Below are 21,177 nucleotides of genomic sequence, written 5' to 3' on the forward strand. Positions count from 1 at the left end.
TCGTCACACAAATGTTCACTTCAATTCAGTTCAGTTATATTTATATACCGGAAAATCATAACAACCGCTGCCTCAAGGCGCTTTATACTGTAAGGTAAAGACCCTACAATAATAAAGGGAAAGCAGTTAAAGTTGGTCAAATGTGACTAACACTTACTGCTGTCGCATTTAGTCAGCTTTTGCAGGACATTCTGATGTCACAGTGAAGTTTACCTTTGACCTTTTAAATATAAAATGCCATCGCATAATTATTTTATTGGATTAAGCATTTGTTTATATTTCCTGTGATGTCACTGTGACCCTGATCACTATAGTGTAATCAGTTTAACCGAGTTCAGTTTCATGAAATCGCCTGAAAAGTGTTCAAGAAATGTAGCGTTTACAAGGCGGGATACAGAAGGACCGACAAACTAACGATCTGCTCTTAATATTAGTGACTAGTTATACATGAAAAAGTTGAGTGTGATCTTGGACAGGCCTGTGTCCCTTTCTTACAGCTGTATTTTTCATCTGGTTCTCGATGGCTGAAACCGTTTAAGGACAGCCGAGGGGGGCAGTGATACACCCCAGCTTAGTTTGGAGTTAAAGGCCGGCTCGCCGAGGAGCAGCAGATGAGCAAACTGATATAAGCAGGAAACAGAGCAGTTCACAGAGTTCATGTAGAAACGGAGAGCTTTGTACCAACACAAGGCTAGACTGTCACTACGCAGGGGCCTATCTTCACTGTGATCTAGAATTGTCACATACAATGGAGACAGGCACAAAGAAGCCATTATGAGACATAGAGTTAAACTGTATACTATTAAAAAAAATCAGGAAGGATTAAGTAGGATAATGGAATGAGTAGAAGTCATGGGTTATCAGCTGAGCCTTTCACTTTAGAGAAGTGGCCTTTTGGGTAATTTGTACGTTCTGTATATGAGTGGCAATCTATTGTTAGTGTGTGGAAAGTAACATAGACAAAGTTACTGAAAATCGCCATAAAAGTGTTACCAGCTTCAGTGTAATTGTTAACCAAATGCTGGGCACTGTGTTTTCCACCTATCACTGCAGAGTTGGTCCGACAAGTAAAGACTAGTTAAAGGCTATGAGCTGGGCTAGAATCAAAACACTCTGAGAGATATAACTTGCTATGTAGCAAGTCCAGTATAGCTAGGCTTCATCTACATTAGCTGGGGAGGGTGGGTAACTAGCTCTCTTTGTTAACCCATTCTTTTTTTAGGCTCTGCGCATGCTCATGTAAAAAGGGGGCATTTGATGTATCCCTTGACTATTCCTACAAACAGAATTTAAAGACTGAATGTTGCCTACTTCTGACAGAGGGATAGGTGATTAAGATACATACAGGATATAAGAAATTAAACAAAAATGCAACAAATAAAGAGGACATGGGATTGGGTTTTTTTTTTTAAATTATGGTACGCTATCAGAAGCTGCTGTGTGTTTCTAACTTGATGACTACAAAAGGTGCAAAGTGTGAAACTATAAAACATATTATAGGCTACTCAGTTCATTCAGGTGGGTCACATGACCTAATGCATGAGTTGTAGAAATAAGTTTAATTCGTCACCAGATCAAAGTGAACACGATTTTACTCATAGGCTAAAAACACAATTAGCTGCAGTTCGCAGAGTATAAAACAAACTTGGGAAAGGTTGGCAGCACAGGGCCTTTTGCATGTTCGCATGTTCCCAACGAGTCTGCTTCCTAAAGGTATGGATCAACAGGTTACATGTATAAAACACATTCCTTCTGCAGAAAATCTTTATCGCTCTTAGAGCACGCTCTAAACGCGGTGATTCTGAAACGACTGTGGTGATCTAGCTAAGTTCAATTAGCGCACAAAACTTTGGCTTTCAGCTCGGCATTCCACAGAAACCCACTACCGGTAATCTTGCTTCATAGTACACTCATCTGAAAAGTTAACCCTGGGAACTTTTTATCTTCTGACATGTTGCACAAAGTGAGATTTTGCACATGACATAAATGTTTGGCATTAAGGTGCTGTCACACTTTTTCAAAAGGCACTGCTCAACTCAGGAAACAGTTGTTACTTAACAGAAGAACTAACTGGTCATGTATCCGCCACTGCAGTTTTTAGAATTTATTTTATTTTACGCATGTGGATTTTAACTTTAACGTTTCGCTGTATCCGATTGATTGATCGTCCCCAAAGTGCATGCATACAGGTGAACTGTATGCACTTACTTGTTGTCTTTACACACACAGTCTTATTCATTATTGTTATTTTAATTTATCCCTGTAGACTGTGGGAAGAGCTCAGAGCAACGTTTTGGACGTGCTGGAATTCAGAAGGTCTAATGATCGTGACAATGACATTAACTTCCTTCTGAACCAACTTAGAAAAACTGAATGTAATGACGTAAAAACAAGTGAGACTGTAATTGCATCCTGGATTTAAGGGCTTTGAATTTATAGTTTAGGATAGCTAAAAGCTGTGTCAGCTGGGAAACGCTCTAATGCTCCTCCAACCCTAAACTGGATAAACAGTTAAGAAAATAGAAGCAGATGAACATTTTTCAGAATAAATGATCAATCGAAAGCAATAAGCACCATTTGAAATAAATTGCAGCAAAGAAAAAAAAGTGCACACAAAAACTTTTTATAAATATTGCTAAATATAATTTCGTTTAATAATTTGTTTACCCTGCCAAAAAACAAAAACCCAACAACTACAAAGGATGTAATTTGTTATCATGATCAGCTCAACTACAAAAAGAAAAGGCCAAAAGAATCTAATAATTAAAATAACATAAAAAAGTGGGAAAGTTTAAATCTGGGTGAAATCTGTATCCATTGGTTGTTTTGTCAGACCAGCTTGTAAATCAGCTAACAATGTTGGCTTTAAGAAGAAAAGAAGTGTTTCAGTTAGGAGTAACAACTAACTCACTTATTCTCTTTTTTAACTTTATTTTGTTAAATAATACAGTAACCAGTAATATGTAAATATGGCTTTACCAATAAATTTGTTATTTTATTACCAGTTTCTTTCCCTTACAGTTTATGCAGGACTGTAAACTTCCTGCTGTATAAAAAGCTACAATAGCTATGCAAAGTTTTCATGTTAAGAACTGGAGCTTGCTTATAGACCCAATCTGAGATGCTGTGCTGCAGTTATCATTTAATTATATTTAAAAGGGTTCCTACAGAATTAGAATTAAAGTATCATTTATATGTTTTAGAAGTGTATGTGTTTATTAAGGCAGGGGTGTCTGTGTGAATGACTAAGTCTTTTATTTTTATATATTATTTTTAATTGCAAATCAATACACTTAGACAATGAAAAATGATAAGAGCATAAAATAAAACACAGATAAATCTTTATGCCAAATCCACAGATGACCTTTATTTATTTCCCATCCTTTTTTGATGCATCTCGGCCTTATTTACTTTTTCATGGTCACTTTCATTTAAAGACTTCCTGCATATTTGTTACTGTAAAACGAAAGTGAAGGGGTTGGTGAATTTGTAAACACACACACCCCACCTGTCTGTCCTGAAAGAGGGATCACTCCTTTGCTCCTCTCCCTGAACGTTCCTTTTCTTTTTACCATCGAAAGGCTTTTAAGGATAGGGTATGCTGTGTGCTGCAAACAGCTGAGCACAGGTATGCAAAAATCAGTCTACAAAGACTAAGTTAGTACAAAAGTTTTTCTTTTAAAATAGAAAAAAAAGTTCAGTGCTTAATGTTTACAAAGAAAAAGTAATTTTAGTGAATAATAATTATGAGGATTGTTGATTAGACATAAAGCTTCGAGGGGAAATTCACAAAAAGCCTGTGGATATTCAACACAAGCCCTATGCTTATTGTCTGTCTACAGTGAAAGGCAGCGTCAACCAGTCAAACTGGTTTCCAGTAGACCCTAAGGCCAGGCAAGGGGGAGCGGGAAGAGGAGGCAGCTGAGGAGGAGCCGACCCCATCATTTCTCTTTCCTTAACAAATACGCGTTCAGATGGACAAACTGTTCAATTTTTGATGCTCTTTAAACACTGCTTTAAATAACCAGCTATCACTGTGAACTTTTCAAAAATCACAGCAGTACTTCACTAACAGCACTGCCTTCACGTTTGGATTTACTGTAATCCTCAACACCCTAAAATTAAAAAGAGTTCTGGTTTTTCCCTCCTGCAGTGGAAGTCTAGTGACGGACGGACAGCCCGAGGGAAGGGTCAGCTCGAGATAGGCCCACATAATAAATTTGCCATGACGTAACAGAGACAATATCAGGAGACTTCCTTTTGCTTACACACAAATACGCTCACTCTTTACTGGAAACTCAGCTGTAAACGACAAATGTACAAGACAAATGTACACGAAAGGAGCAACCAGTTTAAACACTAAGGCCACCATGCTGGAAAAACACAGACTCTGTGTTCTTTTCCCTCTATGTAACCGCTCCCCTGTTAGACAACAACTGAGTAATGCTGCACTCAGGAGTTTCATTTATTTTCTGCTTATAGAGATTTACTCATCAGTTAATTTGACCTATATACAATAAACATAGAAAGTATAAGATCACAAAAAAGAAAAGCTGCAAACTCACATTTGGGAAACTAAAGTTAGGGATTTTTTTCCTCCCGTTTATCAGAAACTATCACTATTAAAGACCCGGTTGTTTGAATCCCTGCTTTAACAGTGATTGTCAGCTTCTCACAGATGGCGTCCCAAACGCAAAGGACGTGTTTTTCACTGTGTGTGGTTGCATGATCATAATCTTATTGTCAGATTTGTCAGCAGATAATGGGGATAGTTATAGGGCCAAAACAAAATATTCATTCACTTTAAACATGCATTTACTGAATGTGTTAAAAACAAAAACAAAAAAAACAACAACACTTTTTTTGAATGTATGATTTCCTTAAATTTTAAATTAGTACATAATTTAAATGAAAAACAACCAGATAAATGAAGAAAGGGAGATGGATGCAGGGCAGGACACAGGCTGATCTGGTGTAGAGATAATGGTGTGTTTTTCAGTATTAGCGCACCTTCATACACTAACCCACCTCAGGAAACCGGTCGTTCCATCATCTCAGCAGACAAATCAGAGTAGCATACATACATAATTCCACCATGTGAACAGGAGCCGTCAGTTCGGCATACAGACGACAAAAGGTCTGTATGCCAAACTGTAAATTGGCAAGTCAGGGTGTCATAAAGTGTATGCTGATTTGAGAACGTAAGCTGACTGGACAGAACACCAGCATCGCAGCGACGCACAGAGAAACGGAGAGCCAACATCTCCTGACCCCTCTGTCCCCAAAAGTGGACCAGGTGAGAGACCACCTCATCCATAGCTGCAACAAACTGTTCCCAACATAAGCTCATCTATTGAAACATTTTCAACTTTTGCTTCTTTTGCATGATCTTGGCTCTAGCTAAGCTAAAGTAAGCGATTGGGCTTTTAGGGTGGAGGAAACACATTCAACATCTGATTCGCTATAGTAAAAATGCAAAAAAGTAATCAATGTGCCACATTCAATTAAAGATCAATGTAATTTAAAAAAAATCTATTTTTTTAAATAATCATTGGATGCAAAATTGTAATTGAAATTAAAATTTAATTAACTGCCCACTGTTAGATAGTTAACAAAAAAAAGCTTGAATTTTGCGGTCATTGTGTACTTACTGAAATATTGGAGATTGTTCAGTAGCGAAACACAAATTTAAAGCCAGAATACTTAACACACAAACTGATTCTGTGGCCGCAGATTTCAACCCCAAGGGGCGTCCAGTGAAGGGTGAACATTACTTTGTAAAATATGATTGATCAACTAATCTGGAACACCAGTCTTAATAACAGAAAGACATGAGCAAATAAATCAATGAATCAATCTCCAGATCAGTGGTGGGACCTTCATCGACTTCCTCCCAGGCCGCTGGGAGCAGACTGGTCTACGCGTTTATGGAAGACATGTCCCTCTGGACACATTTAGGTTTATTACAGACAATTAGAGTTAATCGGCGGTGTGGTACTCTCAGGTGAGAGGCTCATTCAATTGACAACCTCCCAAGCGGAAGCACACTTGCTAATTACTGAATCACCACGCAAACACACCAGGCGGACTCATACAGGCTGTCGCGTGATACCTTACTCACCTCTAGCACAACTAGCCAGAACACCTGTAAGATTCAGCAGGTTAGTAATGAGAATCTGACACATTTACACCTGTTAGTGCAAAATAGCAGGAGCGATTTTACAACAAAAAACACCCACTGGGGAAAAAGAGATTTGATTTATTAACTTGCAGCAGCTTTGTTTAAAACCAAATTGCTCTTCAAAAATTGTGCTGTTCAATTTTGTTTTATTGTCTGATCACATGTTTCATTGTGTCACGACATTCATTATTTTCTTTACACACAGATCAAGAGGTTCGAATGAAAGCAGAAGGAAACAAACTGCATTTAAAAGTCAGAGATCTGAGATGAAGTACAGTTGAACTTACTGTAGGAAAATCAAAATCCTTCTGGTTTACTAGGTTCAGGACATAATCAATCCGAGACTGGTTCTCAGGACAGGCTAACTGGCAAGGAGGTGTGAGCGTATTCATGGCCGCCACAATCGTCTGTATGAAAAGAACACACAAACACAAAAAGCCTCATTCATTAATATTATTCATAAATGTGTTTACACTGCCTCAAAACGGCTTTAGATACAAATTTTCATCATCTTAGCCCCTCAGTCACCCACGCCTAGAGGCTGTTTAGCCATCGCCAACAACCACCACCTGCTAGTGATAAATCTGTATTCCCCATGTGGTTGGAGGTATTCGAGACTGCACCGCAAGCCTCCATCTGATTGCTTTGGTCGCTAGCAGGTTGCTTCTGCACTTTTTGAAATTTCTCCACCACCCAGCGAGTGGGTAGTGGGTGTTTGTAGACGAGATGATGCAAACTACAAGTGACTGTGACAATGTGGTACTGCCCAAAGTAACAGCAAGGAGAGTTGTGGTGCAGCAAATTTTTGTAACGACTCCCAGCTGGTTGGGAGCGCACATGGGGTCGCTGACCGGTCTGAAGCAATGTGTGACTGAAAGCCTCCTCGCTTAGAATACAGCATTGAGTTTTGGATTTTTTTATTTATTTTTTTAAGAAGCTATAATCCATGTTTTTTCCTATTTTAGCCAAAAACCTGCATATCAGACAGAACATTACAAAGAAACATCATTCATCTATCAAAGGAAAAAAGAACAGTGTCTTACCTCTATAGCTTCTTTAATGTTGTTTTTAATATCATGAATTTTCTGTTTTTTCTCCCTGTGAAGAGAAGAGTTCGCATGTGCTTTATTTATTTATCACTTAAAAGCATAGATGGCAACTAGCTTTAATTGACCTAAGCTACAAAGGTTAACAGTGAATGATGACATTTAAAGAAATATTCATGTACAGCTATAAATCCAAATATGGCCATCGCAGTGCAACAGGGACAGGAAACAATATTTTTAAATAAAAACTGTAATTACACAGAGATGTTTTGTTTCTTCAGTGTCAGTCCCAGTGGATTCCAGTGGAAATGTGCTGTGTAATATTAACTTCTCCAGGATGTATTTGTCAGCCTAGAGCTAAATTATATCTGACATCAGTATTACGACTGCCCCACATACACAGATATTTTGTTTATTTGCTGACCAAGTGCAACCACTGAATTTTGCTGATACCAAAGAAGAACAGAACAGCTTGTCTTAATTTTGACAATGACATTCATTAATAGGGATGGGTACCGGTATCCGGTGCCATGATGGCACCGGTTCTGACATAAACGGTAGTAACCAGACCGAAAAGCAGCGCACATTTCGGTGCTTTATTTCGGTGCTTTTTTTTCCTGAGCTGAGATACACTTCTAGCCAATCATTTTACGTTTCCGAGGATAGTAGGCGGGTCCAGGTAGGTACGTTCTTTTAGAGCAGAGCTACAGATTAAAAATGCCCAAGGCGAAGCGGTCAAAAGTCTGGCTGTACTTCACAGCAAAATATGCAAACTCAGCAGCAACAAGTGCTTTAAGCTGATACTGTGATACTGTCAAAGGAAGTAACACCTTGAATCCGATGAAACACCTGGCGACGCATAGCGTTTTTTTTAAAAGCCCAGAAATGCGCCGTATTTGATAGCTTGCTGCGAGACCTCACACCGAGCACATCTACTGCGGGTGGGTTGCCTGTTATGCAACATCCCCCAAAAACCCGGAGAGGAGAGTCCTGGCCCCTAGCCCTGCCAGTGTAGCAGAAATGATGACGGATGATGATGGCAGCAGCAGCCATTCTTCTCTGCGTGAGTAACTTAATGTTGTTCGTGTGTGATTTACGTTGAGTAGGCTAACCACGTTATTACATTAATGCACGTAAGGTGAACTAGCAAACACCGTCGTAGTTACATGCGGCTGTCTTCTTGTTTGATGGCAGATACTCCCTTCACCCTGGCCAAAAAGGCTAAAATGACCAAAGAAAAAGAGGGAAACAGCTAAACATGAGAGGTTTTTGGACAAAGTTTGTGTTTTTTTCCAGTGTTTAAGCACTTCTTCCAGCCAAGAGTGATACCATATATGCCCTATAGCTGCAGAAAAGGCTAACATTGTTATCTTTTTACAAAAAACAAGCTGACCATGAGAGGTTTTTGGACCAATTTTGTGTTCTCCATTCTTTAAGCACCCGTTTGAGCACCGTTTGAGCACCGGCACCGTTTCAAAAGTACCGGTTTGGTACTAGTATTGGATAAAACCTAAACGATACCCATCCCTATTCATTAAGCACTAAACCACACAGCTAGTTGATTGTTATAGTACATTTTTGTACTATAGTTTGAGAAGTCATGAACACCAAGGAGCCCAAAGTACTGCTAAATTAAATAATACGGTCCACATTTTGTCCTTCCTTGTCGTTGTAGAGATAAACAGAATTTCACAACATGGCAGTTCATGCAATCTGTGAGCTTTGCTGATATCGCGAAGCACTGACGTCACACAGAAACATAAGTGCTGGATTCCTTCAAATGTGTCCTGACAAAACACAAAAGTCTGGTTGTTGAAATTCAGATTTGATAATGAATTCCACAAATATCTCAACAATGGGCTACTTAACCTTACAGCAAGAATACAAACCCTAAAATTAAGCGTATACAACTTGTGCTGAGGGGAAAGATTTTAAATTAAAGGCATGGGTGGATATCTCTCGCTCATGCGTCCTATGTAAAATGTAAACAATACTTCCCAGTTGTAGCCACTTCACATGTTAATATAAAAGCACATGTGGGCATTTTAATCAGCTACCATCGCTAGCTGGCACTGAAATAGTAAAATATGTCAATATTTTAACCAAAAATATAATATTTCTGGGATGAATGCTGGTCATTTCTAATTGATATTCGAATCTTTTAAAGCGTTGTTGATAATAAGGTGGATTAATAACAATTATATCAGAACAGGCAACACAACAGCAGCACAAATTCTCCAAAACAACCCCGTGTCACTTATTCTGAGCACTTTCTGCCTTATTCCAGATGTGAATTTTTGCAGTGATCCTCATTCTCACCTATGACTATTTCTCCATACAGAGACCAACACAGCTGTACAGATTTCTTTCGTCTGCATATTTACAAATATTTTTAAAAAGCACCCAATTTCTCTAAATAATTGCCATTTAAATTCATGGCAGTAGGATATATTCCTGACTGGTGAAAAAAAACAAGTCAAAAAAGCACAGAAGACCTGAACACGCACTGCAACTGACCTAATGACATGAAACGCAATCAGGCTAAAAAGAGAAATCCACCCCAAGTACAAAAATCCATTCAGAAAATTGCTTTCACAGGATTTTTGCACACATCCCTGTTTTGTTTTTTCAAGGCAAATATTAATCGATTCCTTTCTGATTGCTGGTCAAACCAGTCGCTGACTCTATGTGACAAAATTCACCAAAACACATGCAGTAAGCAGCTTCAGGTACTTTTCCTGCTATGAACATATGTGTCACAGTCAGTAATCACTAACTAACAGCAAGTCTGTGAATAACTTGATAAAAGGTCAAATAAAACCTGACTGTGTTTGAGTTTGTGATCTCTCTACGGTCTAAAGCATAAGTGTCAAACTCTGGCCCGCAGCCTAATTACATTTGGCCCGCGAAGCCACACCAAATGACTATCAGAGCTGGCCTACTGGTATTATACAGCTAATATATATATTGTTTAGTATTAAGCTTTGCTTGTTCCATATTCAGTTTTTCAGCAAAACTTGTTTGAGTCCATAAGAAAAGATTCATTCTCATATCTGGAGGAAGTTTTTTTTTTTCAATAAATATTAATGTTAGCCCACGACTTTGTTCCAGTTTTGAATTTTGGCCCACTGTGTATTTGAGTTTGACACCCCTGGTCTAAAGGAAGCTTTGCTCAGGTAACACTCGAGTACAACCATGAGTGCACTCTGTTGACCACTGTTGACCTACCAAGTCCAACAGAGTCAGTCCTTTCTCCCAGTTAAACTGTCATTAATCTAAAAGAAATGATGTGAGTTTCTAAACTCAGCTGCTTTAAATCAAATCTCCTAGATAACAGGCTGTAATTCATAAGGCTACAGCTTTTATATCAAATTATTAACATCATTCTATATTACCACGGTATGCTTTAAAGTGAGCTTAAAAAGCAAGTTGCTAGCCTATGACTCGCGTCCCTCTGCTTCACAGTCAGATCCATCTCTCACTCATAATGTCTCGATTTATTTTAAAAAAACAAATAAAATGGTGATGGCACAAATACTCAGTTTGATGTTAGTCTATAGGTTTACCTGGCGACCCAACCTTGTCATGTGTTTCATTCTCTTTGTCTAACTTGTTTATATTTTCTTCCAGTTGGCTTATTGGTTGACTCAACAGTTGTAGCCTGTCTAAAAAAACAAATAATAAAATAAAAAAAAAAAAATATTGTCCTGATGCTTTTTGGCTACATCTATGTGAACACTCCCACTCGCCTGAAAATACAACAAAGTGATTGAAAGCATTGTTAAGAACATGCCAAAGTAGCATGTGGTGATATAACCCTACCCATAAAGAAATCCCAGCCAATCAAAAGTATACAAGCAAGCAGCAAACAACGCAGCACACGGCAGCTTCACCTCCATCCTAGCTGGGAGGAGCCAGGATGTGAGGAAGCAACATGAGTGAGGGAATTGAGGCTCCATGTGAATGTAATGAAACTCACTCAAATGCTATATTCCTCACACTAGGACCTCCACAAGATAAATAAGTAAATAACAGATCACCTCTATTAAAAGGAGCTGTCCTGCTCAGTCATCTCTCGTGTCCCCCACCCATTTCCTGGTGTGTCACTAAACACCACCATCATCATCATCATCCCACTACCGGCTCCTTACAAATACCTGTGCCTGACCTTACCTTGAATGGCAAAGCCTTGCATGCAGAGGGGGAAACCCACAGAGTGAAAAGGAACCCTAACAAAGACTGGGAATTCATCACTGCACCGGGGCGCCTGGGTCTGTGAGAAGCGTCTGTTTGATGCGACCCAAAAATAAGCACATGATGATTCTTCTAGCCCAAAACCCCTTTCAAGGAAACTGATGATTAAGAATAGAAAAATGTGACTTTTATTTCCACTGCATCAAGTTGGGAAGGAGTTTTAGGAAATTCACAAGACAGGGTGGCTAAAAGCACCCAAAGCCATGTTTCCACATGAAAAGCTGACAAGGACAAAGCCTTCCTCCTGTGCCACACAACTTTTCACTAATTTGCTCCACAACAATACAAAAAAGCCCCAACAACTTTATTTTCCTGACTCACAGGAATGACAGGAGCTCCTCCCCTCTGTTAAGAACATCGGGTTGAAAAAGTGAGAATATGTTTAGTAAATTTTACAGTTTACCAAAAGGAAAAACCTTTTACTTCTTTGTTATAAATGCGAGACAACATAAAGCACATCTAAAGCTGTGTAATTACCTTTAAAAGGCATTTTGCTGCTTAAACTTTCTCTAAGCAACCTTTTTCAGTCACTGCGTCTATTTATCAGTAATGTTAACAAACAGCTGGCTCACAGCACAACCCAGACACCAACGCAAACTTGCAGTAAGTACAAAAAAAGACAAACTCATGTTACTTCAGATGGTACACAGTTCAGCAGAGTTCTCCATAGGGATTTTGATTATGAGCCATAATACTGTAGCGATCCAAAGTGAACATAATACGAGGTTTGATATTGTGAAACGATGGTATGATATCAACCTTCCTTAAAGACATTATATTCACCATGTTGCAGAAAAAAAAACTATAACCAATCAAATGGCAGCGATCTTCTACCAGTGTGATTGACAGGAGATCAGTGTTACCATGGAAATGTTTAAATCAAGCTCTATTGTACCAGTGACAAAGTTAGACAGGAAGTGGTTGGTTAGAAGGATGTCCACCTGTTATGTTGGGCAGTAATCAGTCCATACCAGCAGTTAGGCTAATGTTAGCTAACATTAGCCAGAAGAAAGACCGTCTGATGCAACTCGGCTAGCAAATATTCATCCGGCATTGGTAGTCTTATTAAATAAACTTTTTTATCCTTATACTGACACCAAGGTGTACATTTATCTTTCAGCCACTGTAGACTGCATATAAATGACAAGCATAACAGGTCAGGACAAACTGGAGTTTGTCTCCTCACTGATTTGGTTGATGCTAATTGTAGATAGAACGCGAGTACGTGCTCTGCCGACGTCACGTTGACTTCAGTGCACTTAACGACAGGTGTCATTACTAACAATGGTTTTCTGGAAGAAAGAGTCTCTGGGTGTTGCAGAGGCTTAATTCCCAATTGTCTACACCTGACGAGGCGTGGATAAAGGCATGCCTCAGGTTGGCTCAGGGAAAGATGCCACTTCTTACCTTCATGCTCTCCGGGCTGTCGTCTTTAGCTGAGGTTAAGTAATTTAAAATAAAACCAATGTTTCTGCAAACTCTGGACTCAGTCTACACTTTATGTTGCGTCGAGCCGGGCTGTGACATAAGGACCTGGAAGTCTGTTTTAATTCTTATAAACAATGTGGAGTATATTTAACCAGCATGCATCCCTACTGATTTTAGAAAAGGTAAAAACCAGAAGATCCTGCTGTGCATGAAGTTAATACAAAGTAAGGAACTACTGCAGCAGTGCTTCTGCAATCTAAAAACAGTTTACACTCGCTGCATTACGAGGTTTTATAAAAAGGTAAATGCCTCTTAAAATACTGCACTTGATGCATATTGTTTAACCCACTATGATAAAATACTAAGATATATATATGGAATTTGTTGGTGTATAGACATGTATAGAATATTTTTTTAAACAGTTATCATAAAAGGCTTTCAATCTGATTTACCATTTTCACAATGAATCCAATAACATTTTGTTTTTTCTTTCATTGTCCAACTAACACTTCAAATACAGTATTTCTATTAGCTATAATATAAAAACAAGCTGGAAACAGCTGCTAATTCATCACTTCTAAATATATGGTTAAAGAAATTATTTATAGGCAAGAACAGTAACATCCAATGCTTCTTTTTACTTCTGTATTTAAGGTGATTTTAAAAGTAATAACTAACCAAGTCTCCTGCTCTACCTGAAAACTTGAAGACTGGTGGGAAAGGTATTTTGTATCAGTGGTATCTTCTTAATGCCCCATTACTCCTCTCCAAAACATCATTACATAATTTAGGTATTTGGTCAACAAATATGTCAGTACCTGAGCAGATATCCATCTAAATGGGTTCCTTTACTCTAAAGAGAAACTGTGGGAGTGTTTAGTGAATAGTGAACTGAGGGGGAACCAGCGAAACTTACTCTGCGTTGAAGCCATTAACGTGCAATATTCGCATCTGTTTGACTATCGTACTTTTCCCGGATTCACCAGCCCCTGAAAGCAGAGAAACAACAAGTCAGACAAGAGTTTCATGAAGTTGTACAAGCAACTAAAATATCCAGGAAGGAGCAGAGATGGAAGGCATTTTGATGTTCCAAGGTTAGACGAGTCCTGGAAGCACTAAACAGCGATGCCTTTAATGATTTGAACTACAACAATGTTGCACCTTAGCAGAGAAGTCCTGTCCATTGTGCACAGACATTGCCCTGTCACAGGCCTTACCTACTTTTAAACAGTGCATGTTACACAAAAGCCAAAAGGCGAGACCTCGATGTACCCAACCTAAGAGTCAAGAACCTTTTACTTTTCTTATCTCTTTTTACTGCTCTTATCATTGACTGCTCTTATCTTATGTATGAAGAAACTTGAGTTTTACTTGAGTATTCCCATTTCAACAGTGCATTTTACTTCACTGTGTTTAAGAAGGAAATATCCTTTTTTAAAACATTACTTCATGTATTTGTTACTTTGCAGTTTCTGATTTTACATTAAAAAAAACAAAAAGGTCAGCGTATTATACACACTGCATTGTTAAAGATTAAACCGGTGGTTCCTGCCACTTCTGGCTAGTGACCTCTTCCAAAGGCAGTTCCTCCAAAGAGAGATTTCCCCTTTAAACGTCTCATTTAAAGAACAATTTTGAGACCCATTATGTCACAAAGCAACACACACAGACCAGAAAAGCAAACCTCATGACCCCTTAGATTTCTCCTGTGACCCAAACCCTTATCTTGGGAACCACAGGTAACTTCATGAATTGTTCTACCTCACCTTGGCAAAGCACTAAACACTAGGATACTACTTTTAACTTGTACTACGCATTTTATGCAACACTGAATCGTAAATACATTTAGCTTGTGTAGTTTTACATAGGGAGGCTGATGCACGACACGTGCACTTTCACCAAAGTCTGCCCCTTCTTCCAGAGGCGACAAGGACCAAGGAAAAAAAAAAAAAAGCTCCAACATGTAGACAACTATTCTCTCCCCGAGCATGTCATTCAGGAGAAAAACTGCTAGACCCTGAACCCTGATGTTAATAATTAAGAAAATAAATTTCTGGATAAGAACAGCCTTCAACGTGTCCTTGCAAAACTGAGTGTGAAAGGAGCCCGGCCATCACATCTCCATCCCCAAGCACCAGGAGCCAGCCAGGCTACAGGCCTGCTTTTCAGAGAAGGCGTAGAGCGAGAGAAACAGGCATTCAAGGCAAACTAGTAATCCTAATTTGCACTCTGTAGTCCAGCACAAGGGCTGGCCTTAAGGTTCACACTGCATCATGTCAGGAAGGCTCTCGTGATGAGGCCAAAAATAGCTTTACCAAATAATGGCTAATTAGAGGATATTAATTTCCAGAGTGGGTGGTGTGGACGGATTATGCAAAAAGAGAGAGAGAAAAAAAAAAGTATGTCATATGCAGTATGAAAACTAGGCTCAACCAGGATGTACGCAGCAGCCACAAATGAACCAGATCACAAGTTTGGTTTTTTTTGGTTTTTTTTACATGTGTGGAGGTGAGAAAGAGCCATGCACAAACGCCCGCGAGTGGCCTCCCGGCCTCTGCGTGGTGCCTGTGTGTGTGTGTGTGTGTGTGTGTGTGGTTCCCTCACACAGATGGTGGTGTCTGTCTGCCCCCCTCTCTATCACATGTTCTGCAATCATGCTCCATAATATCCCATGAATGCAGACAGGCCTGCTTTTTCAACTGTCCTGTGCCAAGACGCTTGAAGCGAATTAGTCGGGACTTCATGGCGTTGCATCAGTTCTTGATGCCTTGCTGTAACAGTGGTCCTTACACACTTTTCATGGGTACAGTCTGCTACAGTGGCACCGACATGAGTTAAACAGGTGAAAATGCTGTTTTGTAGGAACAAAATGGAAACAGTAATGTTAAATTTCACAAAACCTACCCAACAGCAGTAGCCGGTGAGTTGCCCGGTATATCTGTTTGTCTTTTTGGAGCTGCTTCTCAATCTTTTTGTTGGCTTCCCTCTGTGCCTTCTCCTCATTTCGTTGGTCTTCAGTCTTACTATTGCCAAGGCAGCCCATCTTCCCAAAAACCCAGTTGCAGGTTCAGGGTTTGGAGGCAGGGCGGTTGATATGGTTGGGGTAGGTGGGTGAAAGAAGAGGGTGATGGTCAGAAAAGAGAGGATCTTTTTTTAAATCAATCCCAAATTCCTAGACTGGCCCAAGAGAGGAACACCTGGCTCCAAATGGGTGACATGTATCTTGCCAGATGCAGAAGAAGTAGACGCCAGGTAGTAGACAGTGAGCTTCACCAGGCTTTGGCAAAATGTGTATGTGTGGAGGAGGGGATGGGGTGGGGGGTGTGGATATTTACTGGCAATTTATCAGCAACAGATCAGTCAGAAAGGAGCAGAGCTACGATGCCGCCCTTCTCAGATGCTTGATTCCTGTAGTTTTTTCCCCCACTGTAAATCCGCAATGAAGTCATCAACATTGATATGAGAGTGGATGTAAAATTTCCAGCTTCTGGCTGCACATGAATGAGTGTCTAGGGATGGCGATGGTGCTGGTGGTGGGGTCCAGATTCCTTAAAGGTGTATTTTTTTTTACCCCCCCTTCTTTTCCTCCTTTGTTTTAAATATACACGTATGTATATTTTCTCAAGCTTTGATGTTAAATCTTCCTCAGCAAATGTCTCCTCCGGAGCCCATCTTTGGCAGATGCCTCACTACTCTGCCGTTCAATTCATTTCCACTCACAACCAAAAAGAGCCCCGTTTTCTTTTTTTCCATCGACTCTCCCTTTAAATATAATTTCAGGTTATTATTTGAAATCCTATCTCAGGCTGGCCAGGAAAAAAAGCACATTAACAGGGCGGATGGGGAGAAATTAAAAAATTAATATTTCCTCTTAAAATGACGGCATGTGAATCATCAGGCTACAACCCGGGCTTCTGTCTCCACCACAACAGTCACATTATATATAGGAGCCTTATCAATAAGATCCCGTTTTTAGCCGATGTCCAAATTATTTCCTCTCCCCCGTAAGTAGATGCTGGTGCTTGGCTTTTTTTTCCCTGAGGTTTCACGAGAACCCCCCCACCCCCCAAAGAAAAGAAAAAAGGAAAAAAGAAAAGAAAAAAAAGGGGGGAAAGAAACAAGGCCCCTTCTCCGTCCTTTTTCTCTCCGTAACGTCAATTTATATTTCTCCTCACATCAGAAAGCTTCTCCGGGGCCGAGCTAAGGCGGTGTTTGGCAGCTGGATGTCCTTGAATATAGCGCGATATCCAGGTGATATTCGTGGAAAATCCTCCGTTATTTTCCCGTTTGGCGCAGGTACAAGGCGCTGTCAAGTCTCTCGGATTTTTGTATTCCCTTTGAATCCGTATGGTAGATTATGGTTACATGTGCATGATACATGAACATACCGCGGTGTTTTCAATCACTGGTCCAACGGCGACGCTGTCATTTTTAACCGCCGACAGGCCGCGGTTGCTCCGATGAACCGGTCGGGAAGGTGAGACTCGTTTCTTTGCTGTGTTACCCTGAATTATTTTTGCCCACCTTTTTTTTTCTCTGAGAATTGAACATTGAGATAGATAGCGTTGTAGAGGCGGGGTGGGGCAAACGGCTCTCACGGAACCCTGGGAACGAAGAACCGTGGTCAAGTTTTCCGGGACGGAGAAACTCGACTTCCGCTGGAAGCTTTCACAATAAAAGCCGAAAGGACGCATAAGCGGAACTAATCTCTTAAAAATAGATGTTTTCGTCCTTTTTAAGTATTTTTTGCTGACACACACAAAAACAAATACAGGGTGTGTATACAGTTAGGTCACACGTCTTTGATTTAATGTTTGTCTGTGTTTTCATTTTATTTGTATTCTTGCACTCTACAAGACATTGCCTGATTGTATACTGGACCTTTGTGCAATCCCTCAGTTCACAGTTCACTAATTCGAGGTCATTTCTTACTATTATATATGAGAGTTTATTTTGACTGAAAAATAAATAAATAAATAAAAAAGATGCCATCCAAGTCAAAATTACTGGTTCTCATTTCAAATTTTAGACTTCATAACTTGAAACTTCTTTTTCCAAAAGTTTGAGTAAGTTGAAAATTACATATTATCCCACATGTTTGGCCTATGGCTGGCAAAAATAAAATAGTTTTGGTTGTTTTGTTTATTTCTTTCCGTGGCCTGAAAACAAGCTTCCATAATAATTTACAAAATCTCTCTGTTGTGGCCTTCTTCAGACACAAAAAACTTGTGGACTGATGTGTATAATCAGTAATAATAACATAAAACGGTAATTACAATGGAGGTAACGTAATAGTGATAGGGGTTATTTCCCCTGCAAAAGGAAAAAAAAGGTCATAATTTTTTTTTCACCTTATACTTTTAAACTTCACCATCATACACCGGCTGCACCTGACATTTCAGAACAGTTGCCTTTGAGGGAAGTGGCACAAATAGGAAGTTGGGCTGAATGATGACCTTTATCCTATGATTATACATTTCTACCTCAATGATGGTGCTCTACAATGTCCCCATTTATAGGTAGCAATGAGTCATTAAATGATTTGAGTACAAAAATCACATCAGCCGTCATAATTTTTTGGGTTAAAAAATGCAAATAGCTTGTGATTTGTTTTGATAGCAAAGGTCCTCACAGTGATGTGTCATAAATGGCCTCCACAGTAATGTGCTCTCAGCCCCATCCAACACTGGAATTTTAGACTTCCAATTTTAGACAGCACTTTCCACCACTGTTACCACCAAATCCAAGAAAATCTTTTGAACATCTGGGTTTTGAGGGATTATCTGGTGGCACATGGTGGTATAAGACCTTACTAAGACAATTTATGTTGTTTTGTTTAACCATTAAATATACAGGGGTCGGGGTCTTTTAGAATTCTAAACCATGCATTTAATAAAAGGGAACGTCAACAGGCTTAGATTTGAGCCTTGGCTAATTTGACCAGAGGTCCCAACGAAACCCCAGTACTCCTATAAGTGTAAGAAAAAAGGGAAATATTTTCAATATTTTATTTTATTTACTTATTTAACATGTGACATTTGACATTGATTCACTAATGCAAATCTATGTGGAGCTCAGGGCAAAGGGTTCCTGATAAATATAGCCCTGCAGCAACAGAAAATCCCAGAAAAAGCTTAAAATAAAAATCAGGCATCCAAGCATTAATTGAAGAAAAAAAAAAACAACAGCCTTTGAAACTTTTGCTATGTGAAACATTTATTCTTTTCACAGATTTTTGCAGTTCTTCTAAAACTGGCTTTAAAATCCTCTCTCTGAACTGCACAAAACTTACAGCCACACAAGTGGAGTTTTAATTATTTTTAAAATATATTTAGTAAATACATTAATTTTTTTAGTGTGTGTGTGTGTGTGTGTGTGTGTGTGTGTGTGTGTGTGTGTGTGTGTGTGTGTGTGTGTGTGTGTGTGTGTGTGTGTTAAAGTATAACGTTTCACCTGAACTGCGAAAACAGAACAAACATCAATACATTTAACCCACCCACCAAATCTTAAGGCCGAGAAGGTACTTTTGGCTTTTATTTTGAGGGTAATGTGAGAGTAACGCTCGTTTCCGCCTGCATGCCACTTGACGCATCTGGAATGAAGCAGGGTCGGATCACATGATTGCCCGGAGCGTCATGAAGCAGAGGTACAGAAGGGGAGAGGCGCCCTCTTTGAAGCAAAATGATTATTATCCTGTCCGCCGCCTCATTCAACACCTCTGACAAACTTTACATCAAGTTATTCAAATATCGGCTCATAAAGAGATTAATGCTTCCATATACATTCAATCGCAGTAACACCGCTAGGTTACTAATAACAGGAATATGCTAATACGACTATCAACAGTTAATAAGTGAAGGGCAACAATCTTGTTTACCAAATTCTTCAGGTGGCAAAAATGGAAAAAAAAAAAAGTCCGTGTAAAAAGTAAGTGATAAAACTTGCAGCCTTTCCGAGCAAATGTATCACATGGTTTGTTACAAATTACTACTTTAATGGCATGTTGTCACATCTGATAGAAAAAGTAAACGTAAGCTCTCCGTTTATAACATTATTATTGTCACTTCATTCCAAACTAAACGGTGATTATAAAAGTCAAATTAGCGCTGTCAGTTATTTGAGAACGAAAAAGAAAGTAGCGATGCCCTGTTGGAATCGCATTTTAAAAGCTGCGAAGAAACTTTCATTAAATTACAAAAGACTACAACAGTGAATGCAAAACAAATGCTGAGACTCTGATAGAGGACTTCAGGAGGAGAAGGATATCTATAAATCATGTCCTGCCTTTCACAGTCTGCAAACCAATTCAACACCTAATGGAGCTTCTGAAACAGCGTTTACAGGGCTTTGCCAAAGACCACTGAGGTCACATTGCTTTAGTAACTCATGGTTTTTATAAATCTGGCATTGAGAGACTACCAACACTTTTTAGGGTATGTTATGGTTAATGCTAAGACTAGGATAGACCTTTTATATATATATATATATATATATATATATATATATATATATATATATATATATATATATATATATATATATCTTATGTCTATAAAAAATACAAAAAATCATGAAGCTGAAATGTGAATTTAGCATCCAGCAAAAACAAGATGTAATAATATTAAAATTTTTGTCTTTCTAACAATGAATATTGTGCTGTCATTGTTAGTCATGAGCGAAATTTAGAAGTCTCCACCTCGACGTTAGGTACTCAATAAATAGTTCCATGCCATCTTTACTTTGATATAACGGAAGTTTATTTCAAATGAAAGAACAATTATTTTTGTCATCTATAAGTCAAAATTGGAATTATTATTTCAGAAATTCAAGCCTTTTTTTCCTCAGATGTTTGAGTTAGTCAAAATTCTGATATAGCCACATATGGCTGAAAAAATTGTTTGTATGTTTGATTGTTTTTTTTCCACTGCTGGAAACAAACTTCTATAATAACACACAAAATCTCTGTTTGCATGATTATTTGTTTATCCTCCTAGAGCATCAGGAGCTAAACAACCAATCTTGGCACACAGGTACATCATAGGCCCCCGGAGGTTCTTATCTATATCAGATATTACAATGTCATCATGTTGCCAAGGAACCACCTAGCAACGTGCTAAAATGACCAGTTTTTAGTTGTTATTCATGCAAAACAACCTTTAAAAAGCTCAGTATCATTTTATTGTTGGACAACAATTTATCATTTATATCCACAAAAGTTTAAATATGCGTGATATTTTACACCTAGCATATAAATAGCATCTACCACAC

The 21,177-nt window shown here is 38.9% G+C and overlaps 1 protein-coding gene across 1 annotated transcript in view; it reads right to left on the minus strand.

The window, feature by feature from the left end:
- LOC146632780 (guanine nucleotide-binding protein G(s) subunit alpha-like) overlaps positions 1–17,506 on the minus strand; it is a 36,996-nt gene extending 19,490 nt beyond the window's left edge. The window contains exons 1-4 of the mRNA XM_085353498.1: positions 15,814–17,506; positions 13,826–13,898; positions 7,225–7,279; positions 6,469–6,588 (exon numbers count right to left, since the gene is read on the minus strand). Coding sequence (XP_085209624.1) covers positions 6,469–6,588; positions 7,225–7,279; positions 13,826–13,898; positions 15,814–15,952 — 387 coding nt within the window. The 5' untranslated portion in view covers positions 15,953–17,506. The remainder of the gene's footprint in view (positions 1–6,468; positions 6,589–7,224; positions 7,280–13,825; positions 13,899–15,813) is intronic.
- Positions 17,507–21,177: the final 3,671 nt, after the last annotated feature.

The sequence above is a fragment of the Diplotaxodon limnothrissa genome, linkage group LG5 (genome assembly GCF_057381915.1).
Source record: "Diplotaxodon limnothrissa isolate DT_005_m linkage group LG5, D_limnothrissa_male_GT1.1, whole genome shotgun sequence".
Lineage (NCBI taxonomy): Eukaryota > Metazoa > Chordata > Actinopteri > Cichliformes > Cichlidae > Diplotaxodon > Diplotaxodon limnothrissa.